This window comes from Toxorhynchites rutilus, chromosome 2 (genome assembly GCF_029784135.1).
Source record: "Toxorhynchites rutilus septentrionalis strain SRP chromosome 2, ASM2978413v1, whole genome shotgun sequence".
Taxonomy (NCBI): Eukaryota; Metazoa; Arthropoda; class Insecta; order Diptera; family Culicidae; genus Toxorhynchites; species Toxorhynchites rutilus.
The window spans coordinates 109,206,948-109,221,439 of record NC_073745.1 but is presented as its reverse complement, the minus strand read 5'-3'; the positions used below and the strand labels follow the sequence as shown (position 1 = coordinate 109,221,439).

The 14,492-nt window shown below is 35.6% G+C and overlaps 1 protein-coding gene across 3 annotated transcripts in view; it reads left to right on the top strand.

The window, feature by feature from the left end:
- The window catches only part of LOC129764825 (A disintegrin and metalloproteinase with thrombospondin motifs like), a 336,932-nt gene that overhangs the window by 68,769 nt on the left and 253,671 nt on the right, over positions 1 to 14,492 (top strand). For all 3 annotated transcript variants that reach the window (XM_055764327.1, XM_055764325.1, XM_055764328.1), the window contains one exon: positions 11,359 to 11,445. In XM_055764327.1, the coding sequence (XP_055620302.1) occupies positions 11,374 to 11,445 (72 nt within the window). In that variant the 5' untranslated portion in view covers positions 11,359 to 11,373. The remainder of the gene's footprint in view (positions 1 to 11,358; positions 11,446 to 14,492) is intronic.

Below are 14,492 nucleotides of genomic sequence, written 5' to 3'. Positions count from 1 at the left end.
AGGGGCGCATTGACACCAATAGATAGTTTATTTTATAATCCCTTAAAACATGTGATTCCGTAGAAAAATACTATAAAACTACTATAAATTATGAAAAAGACAATTTTATTCATATGTTTTGAAACATTAGAATTCCTGGTTTGACAAAGGTGTGCTGAATTAGAGCATTCAAAAAAGTGGACAAACCATGATAATATTTTCGACTGAACAAACCAAAATCATTTACCTTACTATATTTGATAAAAAAAACTTGAAATCCTTGAAATTTCATAATTTTATCAAAATAAAAAAAAATCATTAAGTATTATTACCCATTTCAACTTGCATTCACTCAAATGAAGACATGGTTACGTTTAGTACTCATATAACCAGGACTCTTCTCGCGAAATATGGGTTTGACACCGCTCGTTGGGTCTTCAATTAACTTTTCAACAAGAAGCTTCCGGAGATAACGTTAGTTTCAACATCAATATAATCTCGATAAAAGAATTAGACTATGATCACCAGTAGACTTGGTTCGCTGGTGACTGGTGAGCAGCTGTCAAAACTTAACTAAACATTTGGTAACGCTACAAAAATGGAAATTGAATGTACGTAACCCGCGGAATGTTAAAGTGGGAAAAAAGATTAATGTTATAAATGAAACGAACAGTTCAGTGCAATAATCAACCTACCCAAGTCATGCACACAGGTTTGTGGAATAACAGGCTCTCATGAGGTAGTTGCAGTTGAGTAGTAAGTCCCAGAAAATAGGTCTTCATTTTTAATGATTTTTTTTATAAAGCAAAAAAAAAATTAGTTGTCCCATTCTCAGCTGTGTTGAATTACGACACAAAGTCCAGAAACTGAAACGTGCTATGGTGGGAGATTTACCTTTATGTAAACCGGGCATGTGCTAGGATTTTTGCAGAACGAGAATTGCATATAGCCCAAGAATTCTCCAAAGTCAACGTATCTTCTTTAGTTTTTGCCCTCAAAGCGATTCAAGATCAGTTTCTGTATATTTACATCGAATCATCTTGGTTCGACAAACCGGTACAATTATAATGAATCAGAATGCCAATGCGATGTCATTTAACCTTCCTGTACTCGCGCGCAAATCGTACGTGTCTCTGTAATACTGATTTAGTTTTTTTTCTAGACGTTATTGGTATTTATTAAAAGAAAAGGATATAATTGAATGAAAAACTCCAAAAAATATTTTTACTTCAACTTTAATCAGTTTATCAGGTGGAAGCCGTGTCAATCCGTTATAACAAAACAATGATAAAACATTATGCCATGTTCATGCTCTGTATTTGATAGGATTAAAAAGATGTAGTTCACTATGAGCTGTAGTAAGCGTCTGACTAGCGATGTTTACCAATGACATTGCAGGTGCATGATGGTACCTATAGCAGAACTAGAATGGTTGAAAATTAATAGCTATTAGTATCTTGACTTAGTTTCAGTCAACAAGTGTTAAATGATTTTCTAATTGTTCTAATTGTCATTATTACGCATTTGGTACATTTTTCTTAGTTTTAATATTTCTGGATTACTTTGTTTTTGACTAAACAGCATTGACAATTATTAACGTAAAATATATTTTTCCATGTTCTGCGTTTTTTTGGTTTTGTGTTTTTCTCGGCGTGTGCCTTCACACAGAAGTTCATCGATTACTTGAAGAAGGTTAGGATGAAGTTTTGTTTCATCGCATCGCACACTCTGTCCAACTTCTATAAGACCAGTTGATTGTCTTGCTGATTTGTGTCATTGTGAACAAACAATGCTTCAATTTATATTCTAGTGTGTAGGTATTGGTGACTATCATACACTGCATGATTCTCATATGAGTGTGTGCAAGCGCGGAGTGTAAAGAATGTTTTTATATTTTTTAATTGTCAAGTTTCTATAAGACCAGTTTCATCTTTTGTTGTTTTAGTTGTTTTGATCAATAAATCTGGATAATGTCGAAGGGAAAAGTGCTCGAGAAGAGAGAAGAAAGACAAATTGATGCATTTCACCATGTTGGTATCAGAGAAACTGCTCGTAGGATTGGACGATCCCATCAAGTAGTGCTCAATTCTTTGGTGAATCCTCAAAGGAGTAAGAAGGAGAGAGCTCCACGTAAATCGAAGCTCTTGACCGGGATATGCGGAAAATAGCTAGAACAGCTTCGAATAGCTCAAAATCGCTTATGCAAATAAAGCAATATTTCAATTTTAATGTTACTCAGGTGACAATTCGTCAAGTTTTGGTAAAAAATTCTCACATATAGAAAGCTTAAAAAGTTAAGGCTTCTAATGTTACACCATCTCACATCGGAAGACGTCTGAGATTTGACAAAGCTCGCATGAACCGACAGTGGGACATGGTATGTTGTGACAAACAATGTTTCCAAAAAATACATTTTTACAATACATAAAAAAAAGTTCTTCAATGTATAGCTTATCTTCACTGACGAAAAAAAAAGTTCAATTTGGATGATCCTGATGGTTTCAACGGGTACTGGCGTGATTTACCGAAGGAGGAACAGTATGTTTGGTGGAGGCTCTTGCATAGTTTGGGCGGCATTCTGTGCAACCGGAAAGCTCAAGGTAGCTTTCAGATCATTCAAGGATTACATACATGTTCTAGAACCCTATCTCCTACCGTTTTTACGAGGATATCGTCACAAAAAAATCACATTCCAGCTACTATTCATACCAGAAAGGAAACTAAGCAATGGATTAAGGACTCAAAACTTCATTTTTTTGCCTGGCCGGCTCGCTCTCCAGATTTGAATCCTGTTGAAAATCTTAGGCGGATCCTTGTACGCAGAATGTACACTGAGGGAAAACGGTGCACCATGATGAAGAGCTCAAGGTCGCAATTTCGGAAACATGGAAAATATCGGGAAATTCGTTCAGCAGCATTTGTTAAATAGTATTCCAACAAGTATTTTCCAGGTAATTAGCCGAAATAGCAATGTTGTCAATTATTGACATGTAAATCAGCCGATCGTTTTGAATTTTTTTGTTGATAATACAGGTCGGACTCGATTATCCGGAGAATTTTTTTGATTTTTGATTTTCGGGAAATTTGAATAATTTGTATAATAATTCCATATTGAATAGCTCATATGGGTATCAAATGAAAAGGCTTGACTAGTGGTACACAGTTTTTTATGAAAAATGCAAATCCAAAATGGCCGCTACCACAAGATGGCGCCATATATTTTTATTTTCACAACCCCATCGATATGGGTATCAAATGAAAAAGCTTGACTGGTAGAACACAGTAGATCATGAAAAATCCAAATCCAAGATGACCGCATTTTTCAATTAAATAATTACTTTTTAATGGTTTCATTCAGCTTGCCCTTTTTTATGTATGTTTGAGTGTTTGTAAAGTAGTCCCACATTAATAGAAAATTGACCTCGTTTCTGTTGACTGATTGATCAGAACTTTGGAACATCCATTTAATTATACTGTCATTAGAAAACTGCGTATTCCATGATCTTGAAAAATTCTAAAAAATGGCCGCCGCTAAAAAATGGCTGAATGGCTTGATTTGGAGAATACACTACACTATGAACAACCTTAATTCGAAAAGGTCGCCGCCACAAAATGGTCGACTATGTATTTTGTGCAATCCCCTCAATATTGGTATCAAATGAAATAATTTGACTAATAGAATATAGTATATCATCAAAATATTCCGAAGAAAGTTAGGTAAGAAAGCGAGCTCCCCAATTGCAACAACAACCCTACGAATCTCAAAGATATCCGAACAACACTCCAATTCAAATGCAACCTCCTGTCATACAAGAGTCATTACAAATAAGCAGCCTCTATCAAAGAGCTTCGCCGAGACGAGTGTGAACCTCGTTCGTGTAAATAAGCCACTACTATTGTATTACCAAAATGTTGGTGGGATGAACACACGAATCATCGAGTATCATCTTGCATGCTCAGACACATCTTATGATGCTTATGCTTTCACTGAAACCTGGCTCAACGAAAACACTATATCGCAGCAAATTTTTGGACCAACCTATGATGTATACCGACGTGACAGGTCGTTAACGAATAGCAACAAACGCACAGGTGGTGGTGTGCTTCTTGCCATTCGTTCGGATTTAAAATCTCGTGAATTACAACCTCCAAATTATTCAAATTTAGAGCAGAATAAGAAGAATAAGAGTTGAAGTATCATCCGCAAATCAAACTACTTTCATCTGTGTCGTTTACTTCCCACCGAATCTGATCAACGATCCTGAAATTATCAACCGTCATATAACTTCACTCACCTGGATTACATCCCGCATGAAACTGACTGATAACATTATCATACTTGGAGATTTTAATCTGCCAGGTATTGCTTGGTCTAAAGGAACACAAGCTGATTTATTTCCTGATTTATCTCGTTCCACAATTAGCGTGACAGCTACGAAATTGCTTGATGAGTATTCTACTGCAGGGTTATGTCAAATTAATGATATTTCCAACGATAATAACCGATTTCTTGATCTGTGCTTCGTAAGTAATGAATTGTTATCCAAAATAATTGTTGCTAGAGCTCCCGCCGCACTTGTAAAAACGTGTCGGCATCATCCTCCACTTCTCGTGTCGTTCATCAAGTCCAATACAACCAATTTCACGAATACTGCAGAATCATTTTATTATAGTTATCAGTACGCCGACTTCACATCGATGAACCATTTCCTCAACGCTTTGAACTGGGATGAACTGTTGATTCAACAGGATGTTGATGCAACTGCTGCGAATCTTTCTCATGTACTTTTATATGCTATAGACCAATTTGTTCCGAAGAAACGAAAGAAAGTTCCTGTCCACCCACCATGGTCCAATTCCAGCCTACGACGCCTGAAGACTATTAAGAAAGCTGTATTAAGAAGATTCTCGAGATACCGCAATGATTTGTGGAAATCTCGCTATGTTACCGCAAGTAAAAACTATAGAATCTTGAATAAGAGGCTCTTCGGCGAACACCAAAGTCGAGTACAACGTAAACTGAAGCTTAATCCAAAATGCTTCTGGAAACACATAAATCTACAGAGAAACGAGTCAGGGTTGCCATCTGTTATGACTTATGAACAGGAAGAAGCCTCTACGATTCCTAGCATTAGTGATTTATTCCGTCGGCAATTTAGCCGTGTTTTTGTTGATAATTCAATCAGCGACATTCTCATCCAAAGGGCAGTCGAAAACACGCCAGTTTTACCTGAAATTGGTCCTCATCCAATCATTGATGCAATGACTGTTCTCAACGTTTGCTCAAAACTGAAAGCATCATCAAACTGTGGGCCTGATGGAATTCCATCCATAATCTTGAAACGCTGCTCTGCTAGTCTTTCTCTGCCATTATCAACTTTATTCAACACCTCTATTCAATCCGGAATTTTTCCCAAAGCTTGGAAACAATCATTTGTATTCCCTGTATATAAAAAAGGCTGCAAGAGAAATGTGAAAAATTATCGTGGAATTGCTTGCTTATGTGCTATGTCCAAGCTGTTTGAGGCAATTTTACTCGATTTCATGCACCATGCATGTAAAAATTACATAGCGGAGGAGCAACATGGATTCGTACCTAAACGTTCCACGTCCACGAATTTGTTGCTTTACACATCATTCATTTCAAAAACGCTAGAATCCAGATCCCAAGTCGACGCTATATACACGGACTTCTCAGCTGCTTTTGACAAGATCAATCACCAAATTATAATTGCTAAGCTGCATCGCATCGGGTTCAATGGACCACTACTGCATTGGTTGGAATCATATTTGACTGGTCGAACAATGAGCGTCAAAATAGGTGACTTCATATCCTCCCCTTTCGACGTAACATCAGGCGTTCCACAAGGAAGTCATCTAGGACCATTGATTTTCGTACTATATTTGAACGATGTCAATTCTGTTCTCAAATGTATGAAGCTTTCATATGCTGATGACTTCAAACTCTTCGTGCGTGTAAATAACCGTGATGATGCGACTTTTCTACAGCGACAGTTAGAAATCTTTGCCAGCTGGTGTGAAGCAAATTGTATGTCGCTGAACTCATCAAAATGCTCTGTCATCTCTTTTTCTCGCAAACACACAACGATACAGTACGATTATGAGCTTTTCGGATCGATACTCAACAGAGTCACATGTATAAAAGACCTGGGAATTATTTTAGATTCGAAGATCACGTTCAGCGAACATATCGCATACGCAGTCTCAAAGGCTTCCAAGGCTCTTGGATTCATTTTCCGCACTTCTAAACACTTTACGGACATACAATGCCTTAAGGTTTTATATTGCTCTCTGGTTCGCTCGATTTTGGAGTACGCTTCGGTCGTCTGGGCTCCATATTACCACAATAACATACAAAGAGTGGAGTCTGTGCAGCCTAAATTTGTCCGTTATGCACTGCGTCGTCTCCATTGGAATGACCCTCAAAACCTTCCAAGATATGAAGATCGTTGTAAGCTCCTGGATTTGGATCAGTTATGCGTGCGACGTAACACAGCTAGAGTTGTTTTCGTTTACGATCTCATCCAAGCCAACATCGACTGTTCTGGATTGTTAAGTTGCATTAATTTCAACGTCAGAAGGAGAAATCTGCGTAACCACGAATTTCTCCGCCTTCCAACTGCACGAACTAATTACTCTCACCATGAGCCTGTTGCTAGCATGGCTCGAACATTCAATCGCCATTTTGAAAACATCGATTTTCATATATCAAGGAACAGAATAAAAAATCGTCTTAGACAAGCTCAAACGTTATTAGGTTAAGACAATTAGTTAAGTAGTTAGTATCATTAGGGTTCAATGTCAACCTGTTGATAAATTAAATAAATAGATATCGGGCTGTAAATTTAAAAAAAAGAAATAAAATTTAAAAACAAAAATTTCGAATGGTTTTAATGTAGAGAAGTATACAAATGATACAGATAATCTACTAAAAACTAAAAAAAATAAGTGAAAAAACTTTTTAAGTAAAACGGCTAGATAATAGTTAGACAAGTAGCAGTTAGCAGTTATCACATCCGTTCCTTGATTAATCTAGGGCAATGATAAGACTAAAATAAAATCGTGGGGTATATGATGAAACAACAAACTGTGGATAATACAGGTCGGACTCGATTACATGTAATAGCAATTTCACTCTCAACGTTAATTTTCGAATCTAATACATAATCGAATCACAAAAAAGCTATTTTTCTATTAATGTTTGACATTCATATATTAATGAAAAAATTGTTTTCTTTAGATTCGATTATGTATAGAATTTGAAAATAATTGTGGGACAACCCTACACACATTCAAACATATTTTTTTTATCTTTATTATAGTGACTTTCAACTCATTCGGCTGGTTCGTCACTTTACCTTCTATTTTTGGAAGAATGTCGGGAGTGAGAATTGAACTCGTGACCTTTAGCGTGAGAGGCATGGATGTTACCACTACGCCAGTCAAGCTAAATGAAACCAATTAAAAAATAATTAGTTGTTTGGGGAATGCGGCCATCTTGGAATTGAATTTTGCATGATCTGTTATGTTCTACTGATCGAGAACTTTCTTTCGATGCCCATATTGATGAGGTTTTTGAAAAAAAAAAATATATATATGGCACAATTTTGTGGTGGTGGCCATTTTTGATTTGCATTTTCCATAATCCGCCATTTTGTAGCGGCCGCCATCTTTGATTTACATTTTCCATAAATAACTGTGTTCTACTGGTCAAGCCCTTTCATTCGATACCCATATTGATGGGGTTTTGGGAAAACCCATATTGATGAGATTTTAAGAAAATATGTACATAATCCGCCATATTGGATTTTCAAGAGCATGGAATACGCAATTTTATAATGACACCTGATGTTCCAAATTTCAGATCAAACGGTCAACAGGAAGGGGGTTTAATTTCTATTACTGTGGTACAGCTCTACAGACAAAGTTATAAAGTTACAAAGTTACAAAGTTACAAAGTCACAAACATACGAATGGGTCCAAGCTAGATAAAACCGTTCAATAAATAAGTGCAAATCATAATTATATTACGTTTACCGAGAGAAAATTCGTTTTTTAATGACTCGATTATCCGGAGGATTCTATTATCCGGAGTGAAAAAAAAAAATCAATACTCCGGATAATCGAGTCCGACCTGCATTGGTATTTATTAAAAGAAATGGATGTAATTGAATGAAAACTCCAGATAATATTTTTTCCTCAACTTTATTCTGTTTGTCAGGTGGAAGCCGTGTCAATCTGTTATAACAAAACAAAGATAAAACATTATGCCATGTTCATGCTCTGTATTTGATAGGATTTAAAAGATGTAGTTCACTATGAGTTGTAGTAATCGTCTGACTAGCGATGTTTACCAATGACATTTCACGGTCATGGCTATAGCAGAACTAGAATGGTTAAAGATTAATAGCTATTAGTATCTTGACTTAGTTTCAGTTAACAAGTGTTTAATGATTTTCTAATTATTCTAATTGTCATTATGACGCAAATGGTACATTTTACTTAGTTTTAATATTTCTGGATTACAGGCAAACCTGTTTTTGTGCGGTTGCTTTTTCTGCGATTTCTTATTTGTGTGACTGTTTAGGTGCGATTTTGTTATTTGTGCAATTAGTTTGCGTAATTCAAGACCCGATGTCATAATAAAATCGCACAAACGAGGAATCACGCCAAAAGGGACCGCACAAAAACAGGTTTGCCTGTACTTTGTTTCTGAGTAAACAGCATTGACAATTATTAACGTTAAATTTATTTTTTCGTGCTCTGCTTTTTTCTGGTTTCTTGTTTTTTTCGGCGTAATTACTGCACTTAACATGTGTATTTTTATAGTTGGAGGGCAAGGTGTAACGCAAAGACAAATGTTGAGCCCACTAGCTCACAGTTATGAGTTGGTATTTGTAAATTTACCTGGTTTTGGAGGTTTACATTGGATGTTCGTAGCAAAGCTTAGTAACGTGATGGTTCTTAACAAAGTGTCAAGTCCGTCAATACTTCAAAATCAACGGTATCCGAAATCATTTCTCAGCACAATATAACCGGAAGCACTGAAAATAGACGGAAGAGGGACCCCGAATTGGTTCTGTCGTGCCAAAGAAAAAAATTTACTTGGTACAAGTTGTTGAGAAAGATCCATTTATAAGTATGAAGCTGAAAGTTGGCACCGCAAATGGAATCCATCTTCGGTGAAACGGTAAGGCGTATCACGACCGCTGTAGCCGAAAAGTGAGCAAAACAGATTAAGCGAACTCCACGAAGCACGTAAAGTACGTATGTGGTGGCATGTCCATTGCTGTACTGGCCACCATGGAATTTATTGAAGGGATTATCAACAAAAGGCTACTCTGGAGCGCAGACTCACCAAATTTACCAACTTTGTCTTCATGCACGACAGTGACTCTAAGCATAAAATCGAAGCTTGTGACTGACTATTAGTCCGAGATAAATTTAAAGGTGTAAAGGTGTTGGATCATCGTCCCCTCGAAGTCTTTTTTTGAGGATGAAATTGGACGAAAAGTTCAACAGAATGTGGTTCCCAACAGAAAGAAAACAATATAGTAGATGAAGCTGTGTGGAATGTTATTCCATAAATATGTCCATAGACTACACAAAGGCTGATTGAATCGACGCCGAGATTCCTGGAAAATGAGGGTACAAAAATTCTTGATTAATTGTTCGGTATTTACATTTAGCATAATCAGCACCTGTAATTCGAATATGGAGCTCTTGTCAAAATTCTGAAATATATAATTTAATCAGATATTAACTATGGATATGGAACACACTGGGACCTCACACTGGAAGGCCTATACAGGTTCAGGTATAAGCTATTTGTATCTGATATTTTAATTCAGCTTCTTAAACAGAATCAATAGACTCAACAATTTTTTCGTACACTCACATTATCACTATCATCAATATCACTTTTTTAACTCTAGATTTACGGGCCAAGCCAATTTGACTCATTGAAAATTTGTACATAAATTATATATAAAACTTTAATATTACTTCTCAAAAACATTCGTTGGTTTTTAGTTAAATATTGAAATATGTGTAAACGTTAACTACTCTTCCCCGCAGATCCCTCCAATTCGCAATATCGAATGTGGTATACCTATTTTAACGGTTGTGAGCCAATTTGACTCATGCAATGGTTTAATAATTAATCACATAACATGAAATATTGGTTCTATTGGTTCTATCAGGCCTTGGCAAGTTTTAAGTTTCGAAGAATAAGGAATGAACGGTTACAGAATTACAATTATGGGCCTTTGTAGTAATTTTATTTGCAAGAGAAGCGTTCATTCAGAAGTGTTCATATTATGGTCTGCGATGTGGGGTTCATTTTTTTCGCCCAGACAATGTCTAGAGATAAATTTATAGACAGACATCGATTCATACGTTTTGATAAAACAAAATGATCGCAGTGAAAGACTGAAGACAGACAAATTTGCCTTGTTTTCAAAAGTATGGGAAATTGTCATGCTTATTACAAACCGTGCTTGGGCAGGGATGAATCCCTAGGATCATATATTGAGCGAATTTGTAGTAACTAAGCTTTCAGGTCCATATTTAGGCTGTGGACGAAATATTACCACAGATATTTTTTTACTAGCATTTCACTTACAAAAAAGTTACTTGCAGAGAAAACTATTTTGGTTTGCACTCTGAGAATTGTACCCTGGTCATTTATGGAAGCAAGCTTAATAAAAAAAATTTTACTTTAGTAATTAAGTGCAAAACATAAAAATATAACAATGGAAAAAAAACTTGTTCCAGAAGCAGAACCAAGTATGACGTTGATATACTTGACCAAATGGCCAGAAACTAAGCAAGTTTACCCGGATGGCCTCTACAAGTTTTTTAAAACATTTTGGATTTAGCAGAATATTTCACGAAAAGATTTTATTTTCCAATTGACTGAAGAGCTAAGAAGTAAATATAGAAAAGAAGTCGAGAACACTTTAATTCCAATGCCGGAAATTCATGCTACTGATGCACGGAAGAATTGTCAAGTTCAACAAACATGCAAAAGAAACAGATGTAGAAACCATTGTGCTAAATGTAATAGAAATGTTTGCGGAAAATATGTTTCAAAAACAGAGTTTATATACAAAAATGTTTTCCATGATTTTTTTGATAAGAAACATTCCATTTGAATTGATTCGGAACTAGTTTCTTCGCAAAAAAACTTCAATTTTCTTATGTGAGTCATAATGGCTCACTTCAGTCAAAGTAGGTATATAATCAACATCCGTAAATCTAGTGTTAATTAACTCAATAAGCACCAATCAATAGTTTATTTTTTTATCATTTGTAAGTCATCATCTAATCAATCGATTCTCCTTCACTTTATTTCAGATCCATTCTGCCAAGATGATGCGCCTTGGCCTATACATAGCGGCGTCGTGGACGATATTCTGTACCTGCAGTGTCGCTATGCCCGATGTAAGTACTGCATTCAGTTTTTTTGTTGCAATAGTGTAATCATATTCAATTGAAACGATAGGAACTCTCAACAGTTAATTAGTTGAGCAAGTTTCTCCTTCCCAATCGCTCCGCGTCAAAATTAGAACAAAATATGCACCTAATCTTGACGCCACTCGACGTCTCTCGCTCCGAAGTAGCCATTATAATAACCGTGGGAATTGCTTTCCCACGTATCCACACCCACACACCCGTCTCATTTGTATGCACTGAGATCGTGTTCGGTCCAGAATAAGTTAGACCGAATGCATATCGTTATGGGGCACATCTCGTGGGGGAGAACACCAAGCAGTTGGCATCGCAAGCAAGCAAACACATAAATGAAATCCGCCAAGCTAATTGCGCGTAGAAAAAAAAGAGAAAAACCTCGGTCGGTACTTATGGGTCCATGCGAACACAGGCGGGGGCCCTTTTTATCAGATTGCAAAATCTTTCTGGTTTGTTGACTTGGCGGCCGGAATGCTGCAACCCGAGCCTCTGCTCAAAGTCGTCGGTCGCGATTGCAGCTTGCCAAACTTTGCGCGGCGGCGGCCATTCATTTGTTTAACCTAATTTACGTATATAAGTGTGTGTTTGTGTATGTGTATTTCACTATGTTTGGTTGGTTGCATTGTTTTGTTACAAGTTGTCGGGTTTTTTCTCTGTAATTCAAGCACTGGGCGTTTTGGTTTTCATTTTGCGACTGCTACCCGACGATTAGCCACCGTGAAGCTATTGGACATAAGCGGTGTGTACACATAATTTGTTATGTGAGATATGTAAACCCTGGGTACATACTAATGAGCGCCTTGTAGTGCATGCGAGGGTGTTAGCTGGTATGCGAAGACAGTGAAACTAGTAAAGTAAACATTAGGGGATAAATACAAAAGTTAGGTGGCCAATAAAACATGTTTCTTAGATGAATTGTGAAATATTCTGCATTTTATGCAGATGCGAAAAAAAACCATATTTTATTCTTCAAATGTTTCCCCTTTGAAATGAGTTAGTCAGTTAGTTACGTTAGTTCGTTAGTTCAATGGGAAATCATTTTTCCTCTTCGTATTCCTTATTCCTTATTCCTTATTCCTTATTCCTTATTCTTTATTCCTTATTCCTTATTCCTTATTCCTTATTCCTTATTCCTTATTCCTTATTCTTTATTCCTTATTCCTTATTCCTTATTCCTTATTCCTTATTCCTTATTCCTTATTCCTTATTCCTTATTCCTTATTCCTTATTCCTTATTCCTTATTCCTTATTCCTTATTCCTTATTCCTTATTCCTTATTCCTTATTCCTTATTCCTTATTCCTTATTCCTTATTCCTTATTCCTTATTCCTTATTCCTTATTCCTTATTCCTTATTCCTTATTCCTTATTCCTTATTCCTTATTCCTTATTCCTTATTCCTTATTCCTTATTCCTTATTCCTTATTCCTTATTCCTTATTCCTTATTCCTTATTCCTTATTCCTTATTCCTTATTCCTTATTCCTTATTCCTTATTCCTTATTCCTTATTCCTTATTCCTTATTCCTTATTCCTTATTCCTTATTCCTTATTCCTTATTCCTTATTCCTTATTCCTTATTCCTTATTCCTTATTCCTTATTCCTTATTCCTTATTCCTTATTCCTTATTCCTTATTCCTTATTCCTTATTCCTTATTCCTTATTCCTTATTCCTTATTCCTTATTCCTTATTCCTTATTCCTTATTCCTTATTCCTTATTCCTTATTCCTTATTCCTTATTCCTTATTCCTTATTCCTTATTCCTTATTCCTTATTCCTTATGCCTTATTCCTTATTCCTTATTCCTTATTCCTTATTCCTTATTCCTTATTCCTTATTCCTTATTCCTTATTCCTTATTCCTTATTCCTTATTCCTTATTCCTTATTCCTTATTCCTTATTCCTTATTCCTTATTCCTTATTCCTTATTCCTTATTCCTTATTCCTTATTCCTTATTCCTTATTCCTTATTCCTTATTCCTTATTCCTTATTCCTTATTCCTTATTCCTTATTCCTTATTCCTTATTCCTTATTCCTTATTCCTTATTCCTTATTCCTTATTCCTTATTCCTTATTCCTTATTCCTTATTCCTTATTCCTTATTCCTTATTCCTTATTCCTTATTCCTTATTCCTTATTCCTTATTCCTTATTCCTTATTCCTTATTCCTTATTCCTTATTCCTTATTCCTTATTCCTTATTCCTTATTCCTTATTCCTTATTCCTTATGCCTTATTCCTTATTCCTTATTCCTTATTCCTTATTCCTTATTCCTTATTCCTTATGCCTTATTCCTTATTCCTTATTCCTTATTCCTTATTCCTTATTCCTTATTCCTTATTCCTTATTCCTTATTCCTTATTCCTTATTCCTTATTCCTTATTCCTTATTCCTTATTCCTTATTCCTTATTCCTTATTCCTTATTCCTTATTCCTTATTCCTTATTCCTTATTCCTTATTCCTTATTCCTTATTCCTTATTCCTTATTCCTTATTCCTTATTCCTTATTCCTTATTTTAGGGTGGTCCGCTTCAACTTTTTTCCCAAAAATGACTTTTTTTTTAAACTCATAACTTTTGAACCACAGAACCGATTCAGACGACATATCAAATTGATGCCAATGAGCTAGCTTACGAAAATAATGGGTTTTGTTTTCGTAATTATTGATTGTAGTCGTTTTTTATTGTTTTCATGGACATTTGATGTTTTCATTTTTTTTTGGACTCCAAAAAGGGCGCTATATTTTTCCGGAGAATTTTTCACATAACATATATCGACATCATCGATGCTATTTTTTTCGTTTTTGAGATATGATTTTTCAAAGTTAATCGATGGTTCGAATTCAAATTTTTTTTTTAATTCATAATTTTTGAACTACTGAACGGATTCAGATCACCGCCATATCAAATTGAAGCTTATGAAAAAGTTCTATTTGACAAAAACTATTTTTGCGATTTTCTGGATTTTTGTTTTTATAACTCAATCAAGTTAGTTTTTCATAGTTTTCTCGGTTAAAGA